At 40.2% G+C, this 25,906-nt stretch overlaps 1 protein-coding gene across 1 annotated transcript in view; it reads right to left on the bottom strand.

The window, feature by feature from the left end:
- TRUB1 (TruB pseudouridine synthase family member 1) overlaps positions 1–24,220 on the bottom strand; it is a 28,885-nt gene extending 4,665 nt beyond the window's left edge. Inside the window, exons 1-4 of the mRNA XM_064663415.1 lie at positions 24,038–24,220; positions 22,235–22,327; positions 18,929–18,984; positions 5,363–5,444 (exon numbers count right to left, since the gene is read on the bottom strand). Of these exons, the coding sequence (XP_064519485.1) occupies positions 5,363–5,444; positions 18,929–18,984; positions 22,235–22,327; positions 24,038–24,182 (376 nt within the window). The 5' untranslated portion in view covers positions 24,183–24,220. The remainder of the gene's footprint in view (positions 1–5,362; positions 5,445–18,928; positions 18,985–22,234; positions 22,328–24,037) is intronic.
- Positions 24,221–25,906: the final 1,686 nt, after the last annotated feature.

Raw genomic sequence — 25,906 nt, 5'->3', positions numbered from 1 at the left:
TGTCTAAGGTGATTAAGACAGTCTGGACACTTTCAGAAGGGCAGAAATTCTCATATACACAATTTTCTTCTGCAATTTCCCTCACCTGAGGCTGCAAATCTATCTTTCTTGGGAACTAGACCAAAACTACAACATTTGGCACATTCTAATTTTTGTTAAAGCACCAAAAAGAATAAAATGCTCATCTAACCTTGGGAACTTGTCTTTAAAAGTACCTAACTGCTGGTGAAAACACAACAGATAATTAGAGAACAAAACCATTGGGTTTTGTGGGTTGTTTGTTTGTGGGTTTTTTTTTCAGTGAAGAAGATTGTATCTGGAACAACACATCAAATTCCCCTGTCAAACTTGCAAATGCACACCAGAGTATAGTTACATACTAAGTAAGGTAATTTTACTAAAGAAATCCTGTAAAAGAAAGACAGCTGTTTTAGGCAATCTATTTTAAGAGTACACATACACATCTGTCCCACTTTTATTAAAAGGCTATAACCTAAGTAGCTGATTGCATTGGTCCTTTGAAGCTCTATTCAACAGATATGACATTCATCCCTAATTTGTTTAGAGAGTGCAAACACAAGATCTGTGATCACAATGCACTTCAGTGCATTTCTACTGTCTAGGGCTTCACTAGTCCTGTTTCTTATAAGTTATATTCAATTAGTGTCACCCTGCTAAGTCAACAGGGTTCTGGAACAGAAACCAAGCAAATTTATTTATTGAGCCTTCATTATATTTTGGAACAGATCTTTAATTGCAAGCCTTACAAAACAGATGTACTTCATGCTGTAAGTAAGTAAGATAAGATTTCTTTTCACAGCAGCTTTAGGAGATGGTATTGTGGTACCTCAGTCTTGCAAAGCACACTTTGCAGCCTCAAGAGAAGGGATGTCCCTAGGCCCAAGCAGCTGTCCCAAGAAGTGTTATTAACAGCAGGGTTGGAAGACCTTGGCAAGAGGCACAAAATTCAGTCAGGGATGCTGAGAAAGACCAATTTACATCAGAATACAGACTTGGAACAACAAAATCAATTGTATAGTAAGTCTGAATCTTCTGAAGAGTTTCTTACATTGTTATTTCAATCTTTTGTTTCTATTTAGCAAATTTCTATATCACAACAAAACTACGCGGTGGAAAGTTAGCATGACCCAGTTCTGTGACAATGACCCTGTCAGCCTTCTTGTGAACCCCAAGTTGCTTCAAGTTAGAATTCAGTATTTGAGACCTAAGCATAAGAGTCCCTGGGGGTTCTCTTTCCAATTTTCATCCCATGAACCGCATTTGTGACAAAGGCATTTAATGAGAGGCCTGAGTTCAGTTCTGGCTCTGATCTCATATTCCCCAATTGAGAAGTTACATGCAGCCTCTGAGGAAGTCACTCGTAACATAGGCAACCTCTGTCTCAGGAGATAAACAAAAAATCCCCACGTGAGGAATGATGCATTAAGCCATTAACAAAAAAACGTTGTGTGGTGTATAATCAAAGTAAATATTTACAGATGAGTTTGCTAAGATCTAGAATAAATCATATTTGTCTTCTGCAATACATTGTGGCACAAGCTGGCCAGTATTACATTCTGAAAACCTAAACCCATGTGGTTTGTTGTTCGTGTAAACAGGCAACACTGCCTTTGTGTTAATGGATTGTACTGGATTCTTGTCCTCTCCTAGAACAACATACAAGCTGGTGGGGCTTTTTCCAGCACTCCAGAATGTTTTATTAGTCTTCTCCCAAACAGTTTAACTATGTCTAAACTCTGTATTTGTTCCAAGCACCAGTTTGGACCCGTGGTTCTGCAAGGCTCTCTGAACCATCTTTCAGCTCCCAGTCATTACATCCACAGCACAGGCAGAGGGGAATGTGGTCCTGCTGCCCAGAACTCTTTCCCTTCAGGACCCTGGCCACAGGTCTTCCTCGCGCAGCTGTGGGCTTGGGTTTATGTTAACAGCTTGTCTGGTCAGCAAGTTGAGGGCAGCATTTCGACTCAGCCCTCCATCAACTTGAATCTGAACACATCCATAAAGGCAAATTAGCATGAAATGTCCAAAAACGTGCTGTTTGACTTTCTTCTCCACTCCCTGAGAGTAAAGGGTTGAGAGACATTTCTGCAGGACACCTCTGTCACTGCCCTTGTTAAAGAGAGTAACCTATTCCTCCCAAGGTCCTCATTCCAAATACCAAATATCCTCAATCTGCTGTATTGCAGACCATGAGTCTTAGCTGGAAGCTGGCCTCAAAACTGCACCTCTGTGTCCCTCCAGGGAGGGGTGTGGAGGCTGCCCCCCTGATTCACAATGATTTCAATAAGGACTTTCAAGGTTTAGCTCACGGGATAATTTCATCCAGTCACCAGGAATAATGAAAACCTTAACTCAGAGCAAAAAGGCTGTACCTCCTCTGAGGACACTACTTGGAATACATTCCATTCAAGACTCTTTTCTAAATTTCCTCCTAAGCCCTTAGACTGGCAGTGTAGTTACATGGTTTCTGCACAGGCTCCGTATCTTCCAGTGGATCATTCCTTATGAATCTACCAGTATCCCAAAGTACCCAGAATTTCTGGCCTCCAATGCTTCTAAAAACATTTAATATAAGGCTATTAGTTTCTAACAACAAAAATTCCAAAGAACAGTTGTGTGCTTCTGAACACTGGTGACTGTTGATTTTTTTTCCTGCTATAAAGGAAGGAAAATAGTTACCAAACCATAAGGTGCCAACTGTGCCACAACCTCAAGAAGCCTCCACTGAAGGCTTGTTAACAAACAACACCTAAAGAGAACTCAAGAATTACCCATGACAGTCTAACAAAAGTACAACAGATGATCTCAATTCCACCTGGCCTGGCACAAATTATTTGAAAACAGACAAGCAGAATGCTGAAATTACTACATTTTCCAAATTATTCAGGTAGCTCTGTTAAACATATATTTCAGCATAATCAGCAGAGACCTGCAGAAAATCCTCATTAATTCTGTTCTCCATATCTGGATATGGCCTGTAGGCAGCTGGGAGGAAGTGGGTTTCAGAATGCACATCCCTATGCATAGTTACAAATATTAAAAATGGGCTACAAACATTAATGTGCTCAAAAAGGCATCAGAAGAACTCTAAATGCTAGGTGCTTCCAAAGCCAGCATCTGGTAGCCTGGCAGCAGTATGAAACCATTTCAGGCAGAAATGCAAACTCGTCTGATAAGAAACAATCAAAAAACTATGAGAAGTTCAGGAGGAGTTAAAACCAAGGAACTCTTTTCAGTACATCCTTTCATTGTGACTAACTGTACAGTTTGCTTCCTCAGCTGCTGTCTAGGGACACTTTGAGGACTAAAATGTAACACTTCTTATAGTTAAGATAGCTGGCACCTTTCTGCAGGCACTTTCCTCTTGTGGTCCAATGGAGTCATTCAAGAAGAGTTTTATATAACTTGAAACTGTTTTAGTGCCCTTTCTCTGCAATAAGGCCCAATCCTGGCACAGCAGGATTATATTCCCTAGCAGACGCTCTGCTTCTCCCAAGATCCTTGCAGGTATCAAAGGAAAACTGCAATTCAGCTCAAATATCTGGTTTTGGAGTACCTGTAAAGGGTTAGAGATTAGGGATGTTGGGCCACCCAGACTACCCTGCAGAAAACCAAGCTGATTGGAAGAAGAAGAGAAATATCTGTCTTATTAGAATGGGAGGAAGGAAGGAAATACAAAACATGTAGGTACCATGGAAAACAAAAAAGGAATATGCATGTTCCCTCCTTTTCTTTCCAAAGAAATCAAATCTGACTGATTTACACCAACATGGAAAGCAACTGAGACCAATTTCATGAGTGTTTTCTTTCTGCTCTCAGTCTCAGCAGAAGAGAAATACTGCTCTTCATGAGACCACTTGAAGAACTGCAAATGCAACTGATCTCAGTTTAAAATGATTAGCAACCCAAAAAAGGGGGTATTTTTAACCCAAGTAAGTTCTCCAAGCACACAGTCTAACAGAAAAGCTAAACCACCATAACAGAGGAGGTGGTGCAGAGGTGGGAACTACTGTAACAGTAGAGTCAGTGAGAGAAATGCACTTGAAAACAACACTAAATTCTATCTGCAGTAAACAATACAAAATAAGAAAAGTAAAACCAGAGTCACAAGAAACACTTTTTTGTTTAATTTAACTATGGGATTTGCATCCACTTAAAATGGTATTTCACAGCTTACATATGAGCAAGTATCTGCAACGAATACCAATTAGTGCAGCAGAACCACAACGTTCCACCTTGAATGAACCAAGAAAGTGTCCTTTCCAACCATCATGAAGCATTGGCAACTCCTAACACCATGTGCATGCTCAGCCCAATTCTTCAGAAGCTCAGAGAGATTTAAAACTTGATCCTGAAGAAGAAGCAAATGATCCAACATCTCTGAATAACACTACCTAGTAAATAATACTATTTAGAATGATCCATCATGTTAATGTGGACAAGAAACCCATGCTTGCCTGTCTCATACAAAAATTAAAACTGCAAAAGAAAGGAGACTGGGGGTGAGAAGTGAAATCCAGGCTACCTTTTTCATCAAGCTATTAAAAAAAAAGATAATTTACTTCATGTACCTATTACCAGGTACCACAAACAGTGTAGAGCCTGTAGAGTTGCTAAGCAACCAGTTACCTTTTTTGGTTTTCTTTTTTACCCCCAGGCTGTGAAAGAAGTAATGGCAAATACATTTACTGTGTCCCTGGTTAGTTCTACATTGTTTCTAAAATGCCCTGGGTATTGTGGAATGTCCACTTCAGCAAAGCCACAGTCAGGATGAGTTCTGAAGCCTTAAACTCTTGCACTGTGCTCTATGGGGCAGAAAAATTCATTTATTAAAGATGTTACAACACAGGCTGCAAGCAAGAGCAAGATTTGGTAGGTGACCATATGAAGAATGTGGTTTATGCCATTCTCATTCTGTGCTGAGCAGTCTGTAGTTAAAGGGAAGATCCAGGTACTTTATTCCTCCACTGGTCTTGAAGGGTTTTACTAAAAGAGCACTCATGGGACTATACACGGAGAGAGGAAAATGTTACTGGACACAGCACGTCATTTGTCAGCCTGTCAAAGATTTAAAATGACACAGTCCTGCCCAATTCTATTTTCTCCCTCCTAATCTAATGCCTGGTTTGCTTTTTTTCCAACAGAAATGAACACTTGCGTTGGACATAATTGCATGAAGCTGGTTTGAATTACATGAGCACTTAAGTTGAAGATGAAATAATCTTAGTTTAATTTCACATTTAAACTTAATTCAGAGTCCCAAACATCTCTTCCGCTTTTCTATGACAGAGACCATTTATGCCTTCAAATTACATCAAGTGTACAGATAATTTATACTTACCATAAGGTTTTTCTTCAGTTACTTTTCCTGTAGCATCTAATGTATCAGTAGCTTTGCCCAGCATTCCAATGGCAGTGTACTTCTGGGAAGGAAGAAGAGAGATGGAGAGATTAGTGAGTCAGGTCTTCAAGGTTGTTTCTTCTCTTCTTTTTCCTTTTTTTTTGATATAAAGACTGCAACTACCAATTACTTCAAATCAGAACAAGAAGGATACTACCTGAGTAGTCAATCCAGCAACTTTGGGTAAGCAAAAGTCAAGAGGGAAAGACATGAAACAAAACAAAAGTAAATCCTGTTACACACCCCTGTGATTTTGGTTTTAAAAACCCAGGCAAGAAGCAACATGGAATCCAGTTTTTACTATAAATACATCAATACCATAAAGAAAATAATAGGATGGTAAAATCAAAGTCTCTGTGGGGTGTCATATGTCATTGTTGAAGCAAGGCACATAGAGTACCTTTCACAGACAATTTTTCTGTTCCTTTGCACATTAAAAAAAAACCATACAAAGATCTTTACTTGTGAAAACAAAACATCCATTTCCAAGGCAAAGCATTGCAACAGTTCTGCCAGGAAATGCAGCGATATGCAATAGCCTGAAGCTGGAGTTTTGATCACCTGGAATCTGCTAAGGACCTTGTGACCAGCACAAGGAGTGCAAGGCCACTGAGCAACAGCTCTGCTTGTCATGAGTTCTCTGAATATTTCTGTTTCAGGGTTTTTCAGGGTTCTTCTCTAAAAAACTGTTCAGTGTATGTGCCTGTAGTTTGCAAGAAGGAACTGACCTGTTCCCAGGACAGTAGCTCTTGTTCTTATTGCATTTCACCTGCTGCCCCCCTTTTTCATGTTTTCACCCTAAGAAGTGCCATGCTGTGGGCATAGGGCACAATCTCCTGGAGCTGACAAGGCTCCCCAGGAACCAGTTGCTCCATGTCTTGTCACAAGGCTACCAACACCCGAAGACTCACTCTCTAATGTGAGTTTAGGTCAAGTCTGCAGATACCATCAGGGATTAAGATCTGTGGTTTGATCCACTGCCTATGCCACTCCATTTCCCTCAGCTTCCTATGTTAAATCCAGAGGCCTTCAAAATAAAGCCTCAGAGAGAAAAATCAAAGTGTTCAACACGCCTACATCCCAGTAACATTTCAATTAACTTCACCCCCAGCTGAGTTAATACAAATTTGAACCAAGTCATAAAAGGATGTATCTTTTAGAAACTGGTTGACCAAATTCGACTGGAACACATCCAAACAAGCATAAGCACTAACATTCTACTCTTTGATGCAATGCATCCTTTTTCATGTACTTGCAAAGTACAAACAAGCTCAAGTAATAACAGTGTAGGCATATAAATCACACCCACAACGTTGGACTACTAAGACATGCCTTGATTTTGTTCCATGTGACAACCTGCCTCTTCTATGTATTTCTTCAAGCAACTGCCACAAAATGGCAGCAGCAGAAACAGTCAGACAAAAGGCAGCAGAGTGCAGACTTTAATATAAAAATAACTGTATTCTTTGCTTACTTCATGTGCTGGTTTTGGCTGGGATAGAGAAAATTTTCTTCATAGTATCTAGTATGAGACTATGCTTTGGATTTATGCTGAAAACAGTGTTGATAACACAGAGATGTTTTTGTTACTGCTGAGCAGTGCCTACACAGAGTCAAGGCCTTTTCTGCTCCTCATCCCACCAGTGAGCAGGCTGGGAGTGCACAAGGAGTTGTGAGGGGACACATCCAGGACAGCTGACCCCAAATGTCCATAGGGATATTCCAGACCATATGGTGTCATGCTAAACTATAAAGTGGGGGGAAGATGAAGGAAGGGGGATGTTGGGAGTGATTAGTGCTTGTCTGCCAAAGGCACTAATACACTTGACAGAGCCTGGCTTTCCTGGGGTTTGCTTGTGTGCATGGCTTTGCATTCCTTACTGAACTGCCTTAAACTCAACCCACAGGTTTTATCTTTTTTTTGATTGTCTCCCCCATCCCACTCAGATGGGAGTGAGCAAACAGCTGTATGGTGTTTAGCTGCCTGCCAGGTTAAACCACATTAAACACCACATCAGGGCTACTTTTTCCCTAAATATTGGAGATGTATGAATCCCCTGATACCTCTGCAAAGGCGGGTATTTTAAAATAAAATTCTTGAAGTTTACACATTTTTGGAATGCATGAAAAAGAAACAAAAGGAAGAATGGATGAAGGCTGCTCCACAACAAATATTTAAATTAACTTGCAAGCATATTATGTGCTTTCAGGACCATAAAATTGCCTGCTTTCCAAGACATTTAATGATCTGGTTCTGAACATTTAATAGCATAGCTAGAAAGAGACACTATTCAGCAATTATTCTAGAGGTTAATAAAAACATGTGAGCAGATCATCATTATAACAGCATGATGAATTATCTTAGCACTTCAGTAAAACTTTAAATCTGAAAAATTAAAACCTCACACTCCATCTTCAGATGTTTCCAAATCAAAATACTCATACTACTTCAGTTCAAATTACTTCCTCTTAATTCTGGTCTTGGCTATCTTGCTTCAGGCTGTCTGTTACAATAACATGTTATAGTTGACCTACCAGCAATAAAGAGATAATAACTGTATTAACAATACAATCCAAATCTCATCACTTAATCTCTGCAACAAAGGCAAAAAAGTATGCAATTTATAAAAAGAACATCCTTAAAAGTTCCCACTCCTTAGAGGAGCCTTTATAGAGTCACAAAATACTCAAGACATCAATGCAATAATCCACAAAAAAGGCTACAACAGGTCAGGAAATTAAGAATTACAGTTGTTTTATGATCAGTCTCTGGAATACCCTTGGGTATCTACAATTATATATCATAATTCTTACTAGCCTTAATAAAGTTTACTTTTCCTTTGCTAGGGTGCAGGACCTGGAGCTTGTAGAAGATAATATGAGAGTCCAGACTTAATCTATTGTTCCTCTTACTTTGTGCCAAAATTCAGCATTGACTCTCTCTAGACTCTCACTCACACTGTCCTCAGAAGCACCCAATGGATTCTGAGTCACTAAAGTCTTCAGTGACCTTTTCTCACCTCTGTTGGCAATCATTTATTTCTTCCAGTTTTCTAAAATACATCTAGGAGCATTCTTCCTGTACTCTCAAATTACAAATCACTGCAGGAACATAGACAGCAACTGCTCACAACCACCCTGCCTTCATCCCACTCAATCTGAAACAAAAAAAGAAGGTAGTAGGTGTTGCAGGAGTGCAAAAGCCTGGCAAGTGCAGAAAACATCCCTCTATTGGCAGCTCCTCACAGAACATTCTGCCAATCAACAGCCCCTACATCCTTGCCCTCTACTCATCTCAAGAGACCAGGACCCAAATCATTTAAAGATTAAAAGCAGGACCTCAACTTCACTATGGGATTCCACAAGGGTAGCACATTAAAAGCCAAGATCAAGCATTCCCAGTCACAACTCTCAAGTGCTGCAGTATTGTGCATTAATTCCAGCTTTTAGTGGTGGTCTGCATGGTCCCAAAGCAGAGCCTCACAAGTGTACAACAGCACCCTGAGCACGTACAGACCATCCCAAAACTCTCCAGCATCAGGGAATGGCTGTGTCTCTCAGCTCTTCAGAAAAACATTTTCTTGACATTATGGCAACCGAAACAAAGGGCAGCAAAGTGATCAGAAGCCCCTGAGCATAAGCAGCTCCTCTACTCACACTAGGGAGGAGATAGCCTTAAGAAGATACTTTACAGTGCCAAACCACTGCACTCTGTCAATGATAATGCACAAACTCTGTCACACGGCCTGGGGGATGTGCTGGATAAAACCTCAGCAAGACCAGACAGACAGTGAAATGCTTGGGCCGTGTGCATTTGCTACCATACCCATGACCAGGAAGAAACATGCCATAAAAAAAACAGCACTGGAGAAAAAACAGGATTACAGGAACCCATAAGAAACAAATTACAAAAACTCTAATAAATCTCACAGATCTTGGGAACAGGAATTCTGTTTTAGAGTCACAACCACAGGGCACAGTCAACATTTTCATAAATAATAAACCATATGTTTACAATAATATTTTTAGTAAGAGAATAGCTATAATTTGGCTTTTTTATTTCATATCCAGAAAAATCTTTAGACTAACATAGAAAGGGAAAGAATAGCCATAAAAAGAGAGAGGAAAAAGGCAAGACTTTATCAGTATACATATTTAACAATGAAAGGAGGAAGAGCAGGAGAAGGAAGAAGAATCCCCTCCTGTTCCAGGGCAGTACAGCCAGCAGAGCTTTTAGCTGCACAGCCCACCCGGGGGGGGCCTCCGGGAGGCTAAAGCCCCTGGGCTGACTGCCAGGCATGTCTGCCCCACTTATCAGTGCAAATGCCAGACAGACCATGGAACAGAGCTTCTCAGTTTTAACTGTTAATATATCAAGGTTTTATTTGGAAAGAAGCCAGAGAGTTGAAATCTTAAATTATAACATATTTTAAAAGCTTTTTCAAACACGGAGAAGCAACACTTTAGAAGAGCTAGACAGAAACACAAGTAATTATGAAACAAGGTCACTAGTAGCTGTCAGGAAGATTTTAAGATGGCTCCCACTACAAGAATTTCCCAGGCAAGCAAGCTCTCTGGAAGAGGCAGTTCATAAGAGTTCATCCAAGGATGACCCATTTTCTAGTCACAGCAGCAACTGAACACAGAAGTGTAAAAGGAAAATAAATAAAAAAAGGCTACGGTCCCCTGTGCAAGAGACTCAAAGCTGGGAATGAAAAGCCATATTGGATAGAAAAAGAAAGTCAATTTATGTAAACTGATGTCTGCATGTGGCTAACAAGTTTGAGGGAACACAAAACAAACAAACAAAAAACAAGTGCTCTAGAGAACTTGACAGAAATCAGAGTGAGCACACAGCAGGCAAGCACTGATCAGAATTGGTGCTCCTCTGCCAAACCCATTCCATCTGCACTTACAGCTTTGCAGACTTAGGCCACTGAGATAATGAAGAGGCCTTAAACTCTCAGTTTTACGGTGACGTTCAGTTTGTGTTTAATGATTTCTAAAGCACAAATAACATGTTCTGGATTTAATATTTACATAACTTATTTTGCTGTTTGTATAACATAAGCAGCTACCAGTGGTTTCCAGTGTGCTAATCATCCACCAAAACCGAGAAGTACATGAGGTAGACAAATAAGCTGGGAAAAAAACCCAAGGGTTGCCATAGTTTCAATTATTTTCCAAAACAAAGCACTCTCACTAAGCAGATTCCAATATATTAAAAGCACAGAGTCCTAATCTCTTAAAAGCAGGTTGCACAGAGGGCAAAATACAGACTGCAGGGTGAGGGAGGAGTCGCATATTTCATGATAGAGCAAATCCAAAATTATCAAACACCAAACATGTCCTCTTGATACACATAAACATTACAACTTCTCTACCATTAATTTTTTTCTTCTAAAAGAAAAAGCTGATTTTGTGCTAAGCCTGCACTACATTTTATTTACTGCTAGATGCTGTAATTGTACTGTCATTGCTGAAGAACTACCTGATCTTTACTTGTGGACTAAACAGGATTTTCTGACCTCTTATGACAGCTTACTCACAAAGTTCTGCACAATGTTCAAACATGTGACCAGATTTTTCATGTGAAGGATTAGAACCAGCTGTAATAGGGGAATCCACAGAAGATACTTTACTTGTAGATCAAAGAAACTTTAAGGTGTCAGCTAAAAACTGCAGCAAGTTTGAATTCTGGTGTCATAGAAAGTACAGGAAAGGGGGCAGGTGGGAGAACAATCCCAACAGTAACAGGAACGCTAAATCACCTGAGGTAGCATCAGGCCACATGTCATTTGTAAACAAAATATAGGCTCACAACATCCAAGAGGGGATGCAGATCAATGTGCAAAAGTGGCTGGAAACCCTTCTGGCACTTGTGCTCTGTGGAAACCTCTCTCACTCACCAAAATGTCTCAGGTTGGCTCTTAAATTTCATCCTCAGCTTAAGTACCTGTTTCCTTATTCTGTCCTCTAGCACCCACATCACAGATAAAACAAAATAAACAAAGACAACCTCTAAATTCTATCTGGGAAACAGAGTTTTAAGGAAATACATAATTCTCTGCCCAGAAATGTAAGTCCTTCCAGAGAGGTTAGACTTGATAGCTACATACAGATACAACTGAATGCATGAAAGCCTGAATTCAAAGGCATTGCTAAAGCCAAGATGCAGCAAATTCTAAAAGGCACCTTTTAGAGCACCTCCAAATTACTAGAAATGAACACTAGGGAAAACAATGGAGAATGGCCAGTTTAAAATCAGCTACCATTCTTTTTATTTTCTGTTATTTTTATTAAGAATGAGAAAAAAACCTTGCCAAGTTGTAGCCTTAATTTTTTAATGAATCCAAGCAAGAACTGTGCATGCAGCACAGCCATATGCACCATTATAGAAAGGTCAAGAGGGAAGAAAGTGTCACTGACCTCCTGAATGAACAGCAGAAAAATCACACTAGAGTATGCTAGTAAAATATTTGGCATTTTTGAGGAAAGAGCAGCACAATAGGTGCAGTCTCTTCAAGATTTCCAACAGTTTAAAAAAAGAGTGTGAATATTAATAGAGCATGAAGCTGAGCTATTAATAGTTTAGGCCTCTGGGGTGAGCATAAAAGAGACTTGAGCAATACACAGTATGTTAAGCCAGCTTACTAACAGTAACACTGCAGTACAGTACATATCTATACTACTGAACAGCTGCTTCTTCTTCTATAACTTTGTTTTGGGGATATCAGGCAAGGCAGAAAAGACTACATATTCAAATCAGCCTCTTCTCTTCTTACGATTTGTAACCAAAAAAAAAAGGCAGGTTACAAAATGTATCTTATGTTTTGCAGTAACAGGTAATTAAAGATGTTGACAGTGTGTAAGGCCATTTCATCCAGTTAACATTTCAGCCCTTCCCGATTCCCGCATCCTCCACTGTGAGAGTTTAACATCCCCTCAGTGCATCTTGCTTTGTACAGACACCACTTCAAGTTTTGATAACACCTTCTACACATTCTCAAAACACATCAAAACCAACCTCATTCATGCATTTTCCCAGTCTTCCTTTCATGTAGGCATTTTCCTTGTGACAAAATAAGGAGGACAACCACACTTTCATAAACTGACACTGATCTCTAGTTAATATATTGAGGCATTCAGGGAACATGAAATTCATTGTAAAGTAACACACAGAAGATAGAAACTAGAGCTAACTTTGCATACACAACAATGGGTCTCCGAACCAATCTCCCCTCCTCTAGAAAGAGGTCAAGGAATCTGGTTCTGCAAAAACCTTCTCGGGTGCCAGTAGTGGTTAAAAAACCCCACCAAACTGTTATAGCAGCACCTGGATGTAGCTGTTGCAGGCTACAGATATTAAATAGGACAAGTTTTATTAGTAGACATCTTTGCACTGTATATGCAAACACACGAAGAAGTATTCCTTGAATACTTGCACAATAATGTAGGAAATAAAATGTAACAGAAATGTCAAGACTTCTCAGTCCTATACCTATATTTAAGGAACATAATATACTTCATCTAATGCCCAAAATGGTAATTAAATGGATGAAATTAAGCAACCAGTACGTCAGGAAGAATTCACCCAGCCAGTCTACAAGGGCTAAAACACATCCATCCGCCCGTGGGTTAACATCTCCCATAAAACAATCACTCCACCTCCAATCTGCCAGTCCTGTTCCTCAAGGGAAACCTACAAAACATCTTTCAAAATAAGCCTGGGAACTACAATTCATAACTCCACTGGGTTCTGAAAAAACCATGGGCTCAACAGAGATATTGGATTCCTGGCACGCTATAATGTTACCTCACACTAACCCCTTCACATGCCACAACATATAATCTACCAGGCTCTCTCTTTCCTCTAGGAGATAACCTTATCATCTCCTTTCCCTTCTACCTCCCTTGTAAAGAAACAATAATTTCTTTGGGCTTGAACACAGGCAAAATAATGACATTTTGTGTAGCTACAACACCTTTTGTTTAAATGGGCAGGTCACATACTGCACTCTTTTTTTTTTCTCACCTCTCCCATCTCAATACAAAAAGAAATTCAGTCTGACCCTTGGTTATGCTGGATGGGATACCATAAACAAAGAGATGTGAGAATGTAAGAGGGCATAAACCACAGAGTGAAAAATGAGAAGGTGCTGCAGTTGAAAAATATCCGAGGGAAAAGGCTAAAGAGCAAACAAACCACTTTTACTTGGATTTCTCCAAGACAAGTAGAGACAGTTGGATATGATAATACTGCAATTCGGAAGGAAAAGCCCAACTAAAACCACAGATGAACACGAGCAAGATGGGATCTGCAGAATCATCAAACAAGCAATAACAGTCCCCCTCACCTTGTGCCTGGGAGCTTGGCTGATCCCTTGTGCACAAATCCTTGCTACCCCATTCAGGAGATAAACTGCTTTCTGAACCTATTTTATTAAAGCAGGTAATAAAAAGTAGCCTATCTTTGTGGAACAGTCTTGGAGGTATTACCTATACAACTGCTTGCCCTCACAGCATTGTTCATACCACACTCACAAGCATTAACAATATTTTTTTTTTAGAAATGGTCTAAAAGATACCTACTTCACTAAACTCTAAACAAACCTAAAATTTAGTTTTAAAGTCCACAGCTTCTATTTTAGATCTGAGAGAGGGCTTGAGTATCCAAACACCTGGTTTTCCATATTACACCTATCAGTCTAATAAAATTATTACAACTGCCCATAAATCTTGCCCTTTCAAGACAATGTTAAAAATACCAGAATCTGAAAAAGAAAACAGAACACATCACTGTGCACTGTATTTATAATTGCTTTTGTTTTACTAACTCCAAAAGAAAGCACTACGAAGCTCGGCCCTAGAGAAATTTTTAAGATTAAAAGTAAGAGCACACACCATCAAGAGGATTGTTCAAAAGAAAAGCCAACTCAATTTTCTTGCACTCATAACTCAAATATATGAACTGAAGCACAAACTGCTTTTAACACTCACTGAGAAAAAAAACAAACAAACAACCCAACACGGTGAGGCTCTTCAAAAAGAAATGAGGATTTCTAAAGAAACAGCACTTACACCATCATGGTGTGCATGTCAATGTGCAAACACACAAACACTGGCAGAAGAATAGAGGTCTCGGAGATGCCGAGTTCTTACAAGCCTCCTGAAAACAGACAGATAGAGGAAATAAATCTATTGCAGCTTCTGCTAAGAAGGGTCCAGAGGGAGCCCCACTGAACTACTGGATACCAGAAAGTCCACAGGGGGCTTTGGTGCCTAACGAGCTGTAAACAAACACAGTCACAAGTAAAGGCTTCATTAGTTTTGCTCCTTGTAGAACCACTAGATGTGCTTTTTAATGCGTTATTAATTCACTGAACTCATTGCCAAAAGATGGAACCTAAGGACTTAATTAAAAAAAATTAATTCATGGAGAAAGCTTGTAAGCTTTATGTTTGAGAAAGCTTGTAAGCTTTATGTTTGAGAAGTTAAGGGATACAAATTAACGCCAAATTTTTAGGACAGTAAGGTAATCATGGGAGTTAAAGAAACAACATTCTTTATGGACACTTTGTTGGCATCTGATGCCATCCTTCCAGAGAAGCAATTTTGCAATACACAAACTCTAATCCCAGAATCCCACTGCAAAAAGTAACTCACATGTCTCAGAAATTCTGTTAAGGTGAGTTGAACCACTTGCTGCTCAGACAAGTCCTTTCTCTTACAATACAAGTGTGACTGGCAAGATTTTAGACCTAATCACTGTACTAACACTCATATTCTGTCCAGGATTCCTAAGAACTCAAATTTTAACAATTATAATAAATGAAAGTTTATTATAATAAACGAAAGTGGTCACTGATGCATCTTCATTCTGCCTATAATCTCTTTTTCTCCTTCTAGGCTTTATGAACACTTGGAATTTGGGATTTACTCTATCCAGTGGTTTGGGGTTTTTTGGATAGTTCCATTCTGAAAAAGGCACAAAATTTGAGATTGAATTTTCTATTTTAATTAGTCATTGCCCAAGCTTGTGCAACCAGTGCTAAGTACTCGGGCAATTTCCCTCACATCACTCGAGCACTTGGGCATTCAGATTGTATGTGGACCATAAGTAGAAGTTGCATGCTCAGATAAAACCAATAAAACCATGTTTTCTGCTCATTGAGAGGCAGTGATTTCAAGAACAGTTTGATGGATGGCCAAGTTCTGGCTTTGTTTATACTAGTATGACTAAAATTCTCTTAGGGTGAACCCAGGTCTTATCTAACTGAAAAAAAAAATGCAAATTAAGCACAGAACTTGAGTCTGAAAGTTTCAATTCTCCTGTTTTATCTCATCTAAAAATAAAGGCTGTACATTTTGGGAGACATCTCCTCCCTATGGAAAGTACTAGAATAATGCAGAATTTCATGGCTCATTGCTCTTCCTTTTTTTTCTTCTCTGATGAGTACCTGATCATTTCTCTCATTGTTTCTATGTAGCAGCACATTCTGGTAGATGAGAGGTTTTAAAACAGGACTACCACTTTGGAAACTGCACAGAAGGTAGCATTTTTGAACCCATTCTCCCCCATAAAAAACACACTTCTACACTATGTTTGAGACAGACTAGTCATCCATAAGACTGAGTTGTTCAGAAACATTTTATTATAGCAAAAATTGGTCCACTCCCATCGTACTTATTTTACTGCTGAAGCAGGAAATATTTTCTCACTCTACTGTCTTTATTTTGCCAACATGATAAAAAAAAATTCTCTCAAAATATTGCGGTGCAAAAAGTCCAAGCAAGACCAAGTCCAAGTCTCAGCAAACCAGAAGAAAAAGTGATTCTCCTACGGAACATGTATTAAATGCTCAGTATTTAAATTCGAGACCAAAGAGCATTCAGCTTCTCCCTCTCACTTGGAATATTTGAAACAAATTAAAGCAAACAAACAAACAAAGCCAGATTGTACATATATTTATTTCTGGATAAATATTAAGAATTCAATGAGAGATATGGAACACTAAGAAGGTATTGCCCTTGGCTGCACATTTCTATTTGGTTTGAGTTAATGCATAAGGAGGTCAAACCAATGAAGAACTCGGCTTACACTGAAAAAGTAACACTCCTTGTAGAATGTGTATGAGTTGCACATCAAGTGATGATGCTCAGAGCTGCCACACAGAGTCAGGAAAGTTTCACACAATGTTTGGGAAAAAATCAGAAATAGTCCAATCTCTGGCAGAGTCACCATATGGAGTTTACTGCAGTAACATACGTTTTGGCCACTCAGCATAACTCTGCTGCCAACAATGATAGACTGAATTGTTTCTTTACAAGACACATTCCTATAAGCAAACAGTAAATCCTGTCCAGAGAGGGTCAGACAGTTCATCAGAACTTCATAGTAATAAAAGGAACAAAAGAAAAACATCACATTTCGACAAACACTTAAGCATGCAAAATGGTAAAAAAAAAAAAAAAAAAGAAATAAGATTAAACTCCAAGCACATGGCACAGGATGCAAAAAGATACTCAAACCTATTTAGACAGTCATGGAATTATCTCTTGATACATTATGAGATGTTGTTGTCAGTGTGGTCAAAAAAAACAAATAGGCAGACATCTGTAGGAGATCCTTCAACTTCCTTAAGCCTCCCCATTTATTACGTGTCTAATTTATTGAAGCATAAATGGAAAACAGGAAGGCAGACACAGGAAAAGCTCCAAATAAATGCTTGCCACTCTGTGCCACCTGGCATGGACGTCAGCTACCCCACACTCTGTGCCACATCAGAACACACCAAGTGCAGTGGAAGAGCTGCTGATCTCTGTAAGGATGTACCTTTGCCTCACTGAATCAAGTGCCCACAGCCCACACCAACCTAAGGCCAGGTGAGGGCTGATGGATCTGGCTGGTGTAGCTCACTGGACTGCCCCACCTGCCCATTTTCTCTTTCCTTGCCCCTCAGCAGCAGCTCTAAACCACTTTGAGCAATCTGAGGACAAGGTTTGGCTGCATAACATTGCTACTTGCTACAGGACTTTATAGTGAAGTCATCAAGGAACACTGTGCATAATTCTGCCATCACAGCTGCTTCCACTGTGAACATCAGCTTAAGAGATACTTCAATTGCTTTATGTGTTTTTGAGTCATCATTTTTCACACAATTAGCTATGATGACTTAATTTAGCAGAAGTAACTCTATGACTTCTTTTACTTTAAAGTTCTTTGAAAGGAACTGTCAGGTGGTAACTGCTTACGTTTCCACTGTAAATCCAGCTGCTTCCTGCATGTTTCAAAACACAGATGCCTCTGAAAACTGGTCACATAAACAAAATCCAAAACCATTAGAGTCAGTGCAGAGACTGATACTGATGACAGTGAGTTTTGGATCAGACTCTACAGCCATGTCCTTTTACCCTGTTGCATTCTCTTCTGTCAAATTCTTTGCCTTTGAGTTGAACTGAAGATTGTCAATAAAATTCTACCTTTAAGCTATCAGTTCAGCAGCTGTAAAGAGCCTAAGTGTTCAGACCAGAAGAGAATGGGAAAAACAGAAGAATAAAATGTATTATAAAGGCTGTCAATTTATACAAGCCCACTACTGACTTGCCCTGAAAATAGGACGAAATTTGGAAGACTTAATTGATTTCTGTGCCTGTCATTCTTACCTAGACTTGTCATGTAAAAACAATGGCTAAAATCACAGAATCTAACTTGTGAATAAGGAATCAACACTAGAAGATTACTCTTGGGAGTACCTGTACTTTTTTGTGTATGTAACACCTACTTTCTCGAGCGCACTCACCAAAGACACAGTACAACTAATCAAAACCAACACTGAACAAGATTTCTATCTGTCAAGGTTCTGGTCTGGATTATCTCATGCAGCCACAGGGTTTTGCTGCCTTTGTCTTCTCACACGTGCCTATTGATGTGTTTGTGGACCACCCATCTGGAGCAGCTGCAATGTGCAACGATAGCTACTATCACAAATGCAAAGCACTCTTAATTCCAAAAGGTGCCTCTTAAGGCCTCATGGTATTTAAGAAGACAGAAAAGAAACAAAGACCATCTGTCACTGCAAGCTAAACAACAACTAAGTTATCTACATACAAGGAAAATTACCAAAAATCGAACTGTCGTATACAACTACATCCCAAAAACATAATTTTCAGTGCCTTCTTCATTACAGTTCTTCTCTCTTCTTTTTCTTTTTTTTTTTAAATACACTAAATAGTATAGAAATCTTCCTCCAAAATAGGAATTTGGTATTTACTAACAGTTTGTAGAAAACCAAGACAAGTAAAGTTTTTTAAATAACCAATCTGGACATAAAAGTCTTGGTATCAAATTTCTGACTAAATGCAAAAAGGAACTGAAGTACACATTTAAACCAAGTATGCAGGATGGCTGACATATTTGTATGTTGATTCAGCTCTTCACTGGAATTAAAAACAAAACTGACAAACAAAAAACCCCACTAATACAAGTCATTTAGCATTCCTTACCTTGGAACCTGCCAGCATAGTTCTCAGCAGTTTTGTTCCTTTTCCAATACCGACCACTGCAAAGACAGAAGAAGAAACGCTACTTGAAAACCAGCCCTGCAGTTCCCTTACTCAACACCATTCACTGCTAAACATTGTGCTGGTCAGAAACATTCTCTGTTAGCATATGAAGAGAGTCAACACTTTTGACAACATGGGACAAGTGAAAGGAAAAAAAGTCTAAAGCAGGAGATAAATAACCTTCATCTATTGTTAAAATACTTTAATTCAATCCCTAGATTTATTTATCTTCTAATCACCAAAGAAATGAATAGTGCAATTAACACTCTCTGGTTTGATGAAGGCTATGGCTCACTAATATGAATGTAGCCTTTGCTGTTAGCAAATAGCCCTTTTAAAGGTTGATAGTGACCAAGAGTAATACAGCCAAGACAGCATAATGAAATTGTTTATCAGGCTTACAGCAAGAAAATAATCAAAAGGTCCAACTGCCTCAGTCAAAAAATCTTTTATAATCAAACCTTCCTATTACTGTGCATGTACAGGCTACTGCCATTTCAATCTTACACCACTATTCTAAAAAACAGCAGTCAGCTTTTCATAAATGGAAGGGACAGAAAAAGTGCTCTAGTTTATATTTTACTTTAAAGCTTTTTACAAGGTGCTTTTGTTTAAAATGCTTTCCCATTGATTTTTTCCACATACAACAATACAAAGAAAATTTTAGAAGGAAATTAATTTTGTGTACAACTCTTGGAATAGGTATCAGCTTATGTACTTGATTTTAATAAAATTACAGGAGTTAAGGGAGCTTTCTGGAAATTAGCTTTGTGTTAGCCAGGGGCCAGGACCACAAACATCAAATTGAAAATTAACTTTTTTTTTTTTTTAAAGCCCAAATATTTTACTTGTGCTCTAATGCTTCTCCATCTTTTCACTCTGAAACTCATTAGATTCTTTCTATTCTCAATTATTTCTCCTTTTATTCCTGAAGGGTTTTAGTCACACATGTCCTTGTGCTTGCACTTCTGTGTACCTTCAGTTCAGTCCATTCCTGTCATTTGCCAGATAGGAAAGAGCTGCAAGAAGGCTGACAAAAGGAGATAAGCACACAGATAAAACTTTATAACCAAGCACTTCTCTTGCAACACAATGACATCACTGACACTTCAACAGCTGAGCTGAAGTTCGATGAAGAGTGTCAAGACATTCAATAGAATAATTTTAAAGAGACATTTAATGCTTTTCTGAACAAGACACACTTTTTCTCATTAATCACCAGTAGTATATGTATTATTAAATGGTGACATAAACTAAACTTGCCAGACTGCACTGAACATAACAAGGTTTAACTGAATTTTTATTTTTATTTTTTATACTTTTTCATTTTTTCTTCTACTGTGGAAGCATAATTCACTACTGCCATACAAAAACAAGTCAAATGCAGTTCCCACTGTACAACAGCAAACACCAAACTGAAACCACAGCCCTACAATGAGATATTCATTTTAAGACCTGACCTTGCCTTTCTCTCACATCATAGATCACAGACCTCTATCTTCAAGGTCCTTCCTCATCTACATTTGCTGTCAGTAAGAAAAGAAATATAAAAGTATATTTTTGATGAAAAGCAGTGCTCAGTTATTGGAGTACACTTGGCACACTAAGCAAGTATCAACTAATTCCCATGAACACAGTTATAAACATGAAGTACATAAAATGTGGGAAACAGCAGTACAGATTAAGAAAGGTTTCAGAAAATAAATACTTCCATTATGCTACCATCCATGAGGAAAGCAAGCTTTCTGCTCCACCAGCCCATCCTGAAAAGCAGCACACATATTCTCCATGACTTGTTTTCGTTGTGTCCTTCCCTCTCTCCTCATTACCTTACCACAAGAAATCTGGGCACATTCCCTTTCCCACTCCTCTCCAGTTTTGTCCTTTCCAATCTAGCTACCATTGATTTTTCCCTGTATGTTTTGTATGGCAGTGGAATGAAAGATCCTATGTCTTTTTTCAATCGATCCGTAGCATATTAAGGTGATGCCTTCTCTTGTCTTTACCAAGCACATCAAGCCCAAGCCCTTTTTGTCATGCCACAGAAGCAGGCTTTGGAGACTACTGGGTATCAGAGAACAGCAGGAGAAGCAATTAAGAAGCACAAGTGATTTTTCTTTTCCTATGGATCAATGCTGTTGACTTTGCACAATAAGAAGTAGTATGTTCAAAGGCAACATCTGTGTAAAAGGAAAATGTCTGCTTCAGCAATGCACACAGAATTCTCCTGTGAGTGGCCACACACTATAGGAAATTGGAACAAAACAAGCTAGTGCTGATTTCTAGCCCAACAAGGTTAGATTTTGCAGTATTCACAACTGACAGAGACAATTACCAGCCTACAGGCCTCTACCAGCAACAATCACAGCAAAACAACCTCTCCTTGAAGCTGAATTGTTTTGGGGAGAAATCATACATCACAACTCAGTGCATTTACTTTCAGTGTATGCTCAGAGCTGTACCTGTTGATTACCAACAGCAAAAACGTACTGCTGTTATTTCTTCAAGCCAAGCAGAGCTAAAAGGCTATGATTTAAGCAAGCTGCAGTTTGCACGTTACTTATCAATAAAACCATTGGTGACAAAGTATGATGTGGGAATAACACACCCACAGCTGAGTTTTTAAACACCAGCAAATTGACACATCCTGTTCTTTAATACAACAAAGGAACGCAATAAAGGGATTGCTATCAAAATTAAAAGAAAATATCTTTGGTGACTCTTCTTTATGAAGCAAGACAGGACAGGAAGCAAAAACTGTTTCTGTACTGAGCCTCAAAGAAAGCAGCAGCTGAATTGCTCTTATACATCTTTCATTTGGCAAGTCTTACAGCCCTAAAGGCTCCCTCAAAATCCCAGGAAAGCATTACTTTGAGACAAAATACTTCAACAAATTATGTTGACTATAAATCCCCAGCTTAAGTTTAAAAAGCCATCAATTTCTGAGGTAATTTACAATTCATTACACAAGAGCCTATATTTTCTTGTAATAACCCACAAGTTATTTCAGGACTTGGGAGGGGGAGGCAGGAAGGGAGAATATAGACTTCTGTTAAGAACCATGTTACATGCATGTAAAAGTACATACAGAGGAAATTTAACCCAGACCACTCTTCCACAGTAATTTGTTCTTTCCCCAAAACCTGCCACGTGTATCCCAAAATGTTCCTCCACCTCTGATTTTAATAGGCATGAAAATGTTTCCTGAAATCATCTTTTGATGACTGTAATTATGTTTTTTATTACCCAGAACTCCTGCTGCTGCACTGTCCAAAGTTCCTCCATGTCCAATTTTCAAAACCTGATTTCTTTTGTTCTTATTTGTTTGCACACCAGCTTCTGCAAATAGAAATTGAAAGGAAGCATTATAGGATAACCTCAGAACATAGAAAAAATAGCACATATTTTCAGACTGCTAAAGGAAATAAAAATCAAATATTTAAACTATTAATTAGTAGTGCAGAAATTACTATACTGCAGAAGACCAGTGATTCATTTATATCTACTCCCAACCTCAAACAACTTGCAAGTTATTTCCACTTAGGTTCTAATGAAGTCTCACATACTCTCACAAACAGATGTTCAGAAAATACTCGTAGCAAACCTGTGAAGTTTCATTACAAGGAGTGCAAGGACCAGCAGCTGAGTTCACAAATCATCTATTATACAAAATTTTTATGCTACATAATCTGAGCAATTCTTGATGTATTTACTGTCTTGTACTGGGACATGTTTATTTGCATGCTTGCAGCCCTATGGAAACTCTGCAGTGAACTGAACTTGCTCACTGCTGCTTTCAAGCTGTCAGTGTCTCAACCCACCAAACTTCCTATGCAGCTGATGACTCCAGGAATTCTGGGGACTCCAATGTCCCTTATTTACCAGTATTAAATAAGACAAAATGGCCTAAGCTCCCTTATTTATATCTGTTATCTTTCCATTATGCCTTTCACTTCAGGGAATCAGATTTTTCCATATAAAACTGGATTGAAATCTGTGCCTACACTACAGTTCACTACAGAGTAAATCACTAAGCACTCACTGGTCTCAAAGTATGCTCTCACTTCATCAGTAAGTGCCCAAAACCCCAGATTAGATGATCAAGTCCCCATAATAAATTAAGTCCCCTTATTATATAAAAGATCTAGGCCATAGTCTCTTACACCTTTGCAATGTTATTCCCTAATATCTGACATCCAGGTTTCCCCGTACTCTGAAAAAGCAGTTTCTGCAGATTGCGTCCAGGACTTTCAAACTCCTTGGCACACCGTGGTTTCTACACGTTTGGTGATATTTTTTCAGAGGCAATAGGCAGTGGGTCTGCAGCAGAACACACTGCCAGCACTGCACTGCAGAGATGCTGCTGACACCCATTCCGGCAGACAGGTACACGCTGTGCCTGGCACAGGACAGCTCTCCAAGCAAGCTGGGATCCCCTGCACTGTGCAGGACTGCAGCTTTCTGCTGGGGCAGATCTCATCCCCATCCAAAATGACGGTTCACATCCTGCTGTACCTGAGCCGATAGCAGGTGCCCGCCCCCAGGACAGAGCGGTGAATGTGGTCTCGGCTCCGCGTGCAGTGGGACCAACACACGGAGACTCGCTGGGACAGCCTTTCCTAAAGCACCTCCAGGGACGGCGACTCCACCACCTCCCTGGGCAGGGCAGCCCGTTCCAATGTCTAATCACCCTTTGTGTGACGAAATTCCTCCCTAATGTCCAACCTGAACCTCCCCTGGTGCAGCGAGCCAGGACGTATCCAGGAAGGGATGCATTCCCGAGTGGGCCATGCCATGGCTGTGAACTACCACCAAACAAAGAAAAAAAAGCCCCCCAAGAAACAACAACAGCAACAAAAATCCAAACCAAACCCCAGTTCTCCTTCAGTTTGCAGACTGCAGAGAAAGAGGGTGCGGGGGCTTGTCAGGGATTGTGATTCCAGCATGCCCAAGGAACGCACGCACATGGCACCCATCCCGCAGCCACGCCGGGCGGGGCATCCCTGCGCCTGTGCCGCTGCCGGCCCGGCCGCCTCTCCTCACCCTCACCTGCCAGCAGCCTCTCCTTGAGCAGGTTGAGCACGCCGGCCGAGGTGGGTCCCTTGGGCTTGTAGACGGCGAAGAGCCCGCTGAGCGAGAAGAGCCTCTCGGCCGCCGTGCCCAGCACCGCGCCGCCCGCCTCCCTGGCGGCCATGCTGCCCTCGGCCCGCCCCGCGCCCGGCAGCGCGCCCGGAGCGCCCGCTGGGACATGGAGTCCGGGCGGCGAGAAACGGGGCTTTTAAGGTCGCTTTAAAGAATCACCGGCAAAGATCTCGGCAAAAGCGGGTTTAACGCAAAAACGAAAGCACAGAGCAGCTCGTGGGCAAGGTTCGCGCTGCTGCTTACTAGGGGGTTAATGCACGCAGAGAAAAAGCGAACTGAAATCTGTAAAGTCAATCAATCTGAAACGGAAATCAACTCCAAAAAATATCTATGTGAAGGCTGGAAGGGTGTGTGGGGGGGGGAAGGGTAAGGATAAGAAAGGGTAAGGATTAAGAGGAATAAGGGAGACCCTCCCGTTGATGACAAGGTTCAGAGTGGACCCCCTTGACAAACTGAGCCCCCGAAATTCACCAACAGTTTAGCCCTAAAGGTTTAACTGCTCTTAAAGCACTTGTAATCAATAGCTTAAGTTAAACAATTTAACAAAGGATTCATATAGAATTTATTATAAGCTGTACATTAACTCACAGGCATAACTTACAAATCTAAAGTATTTAAGAATCTAAGAGAGCAGCATTCATGGTACATTGGCTATAGCACTTGCTATTCACTTGGCTATTCACACTTGCACATACAGACTCCTAAAGGAGTCGGTACAAGGTATTGTACCTGTGAAAGTGCATCATGTCAGATGCCTTTGCATCTTCTCAACAGATGAAGGATTGAGCCTCGAGGAATGGGGGTATCAGCCCGGGCTCCATCAGCATTTGGTGATGGTCCTCAAAGTACAGAATACGTGAGAATTCACTGACTTACATGGGGGCTCTGAGAGGCCCCACTCAGAGAGAGGTGCTGGTCACAGCCCAGTGTGGTCCAGGAGAACTCAAAGGGTCTCTTAGTACTGCTGTTTATAGGGTTACAAAAGACTTGGCTTTAGTCATAGTGATTTTCCATCCTGGCTGCAATTCAGCTCAGTAACTTTCTTTAAAAGTTTGATAACAAAAATATCATTCCACTTAGCTTGTTATTCAGACAAGAAAAATAAGTTTCCAAGGCTGTTCATTAAAAACGGGAGCTCGTTAGACAGTACAAGTTCCTGGGAACAGACCATGTTTCTGATAAGCTCAAGAGAAGCTTAGCCCAGGTGCTGTTTGTCAAGGCGAAGACCTAATAAGCATTTCTAAGATCACGGTGTGGCCTTTGGGGGGAGATGCTGGGGTTGGAAAGAGGCGCCACCACAGAGATCTGCTGGGTGGCAAGGAGAGCTCCCCCAACACAGCCCAGCAGCCGGAGAGAGCGGCTGGCTGGTGGGCTGTCTGCTGTGGAGTGCTTCCCACTGTGGCTCCACCAGACACAGAGGGTATTGCAGGTATTGCCGGGGAGAGTTCACTGACCAGTGTGTCATGGTACATTCATTGCTCAACTTGAAAGAATTATATTAGAGAGGATAAGAGGAGGCAGCCTCAGTCTGCACCAGGAGAGGTTCAGGTTAGACATTAGGAAGAATTTCTTCACAGAAAGAGTGTTTAGACATTGGAACGGGCTGCCCAGGGAGGTTGTGAAGTGACCATCCCTGGAGGTGTTTTAGGAAAGACTGGATGTGAAACTTAGTGCCATGGTCTGCTTGACATGGTGGTGCTGGGTCATAGGTTGGACTCGATCTCAGAGGTCTTTTCCAACACAGCTGATTCTGTGATAATCTGCTGACTAGTTGCT

The sequence above is a fragment of the Pseudopipra pipra genome, chromosome 8, assembly GCF_036250125.1.
Source record: "Pseudopipra pipra isolate bDixPip1 chromosome 8, bDixPip1.hap1, whole genome shotgun sequence".
NCBI lineage: Eukaryota > Metazoa > Chordata > Aves > Passeriformes > Pipridae > Pseudopipra > Pseudopipra pipra.
This window is presented reverse-complemented; position numbering and strand designations above follow the sequence as displayed.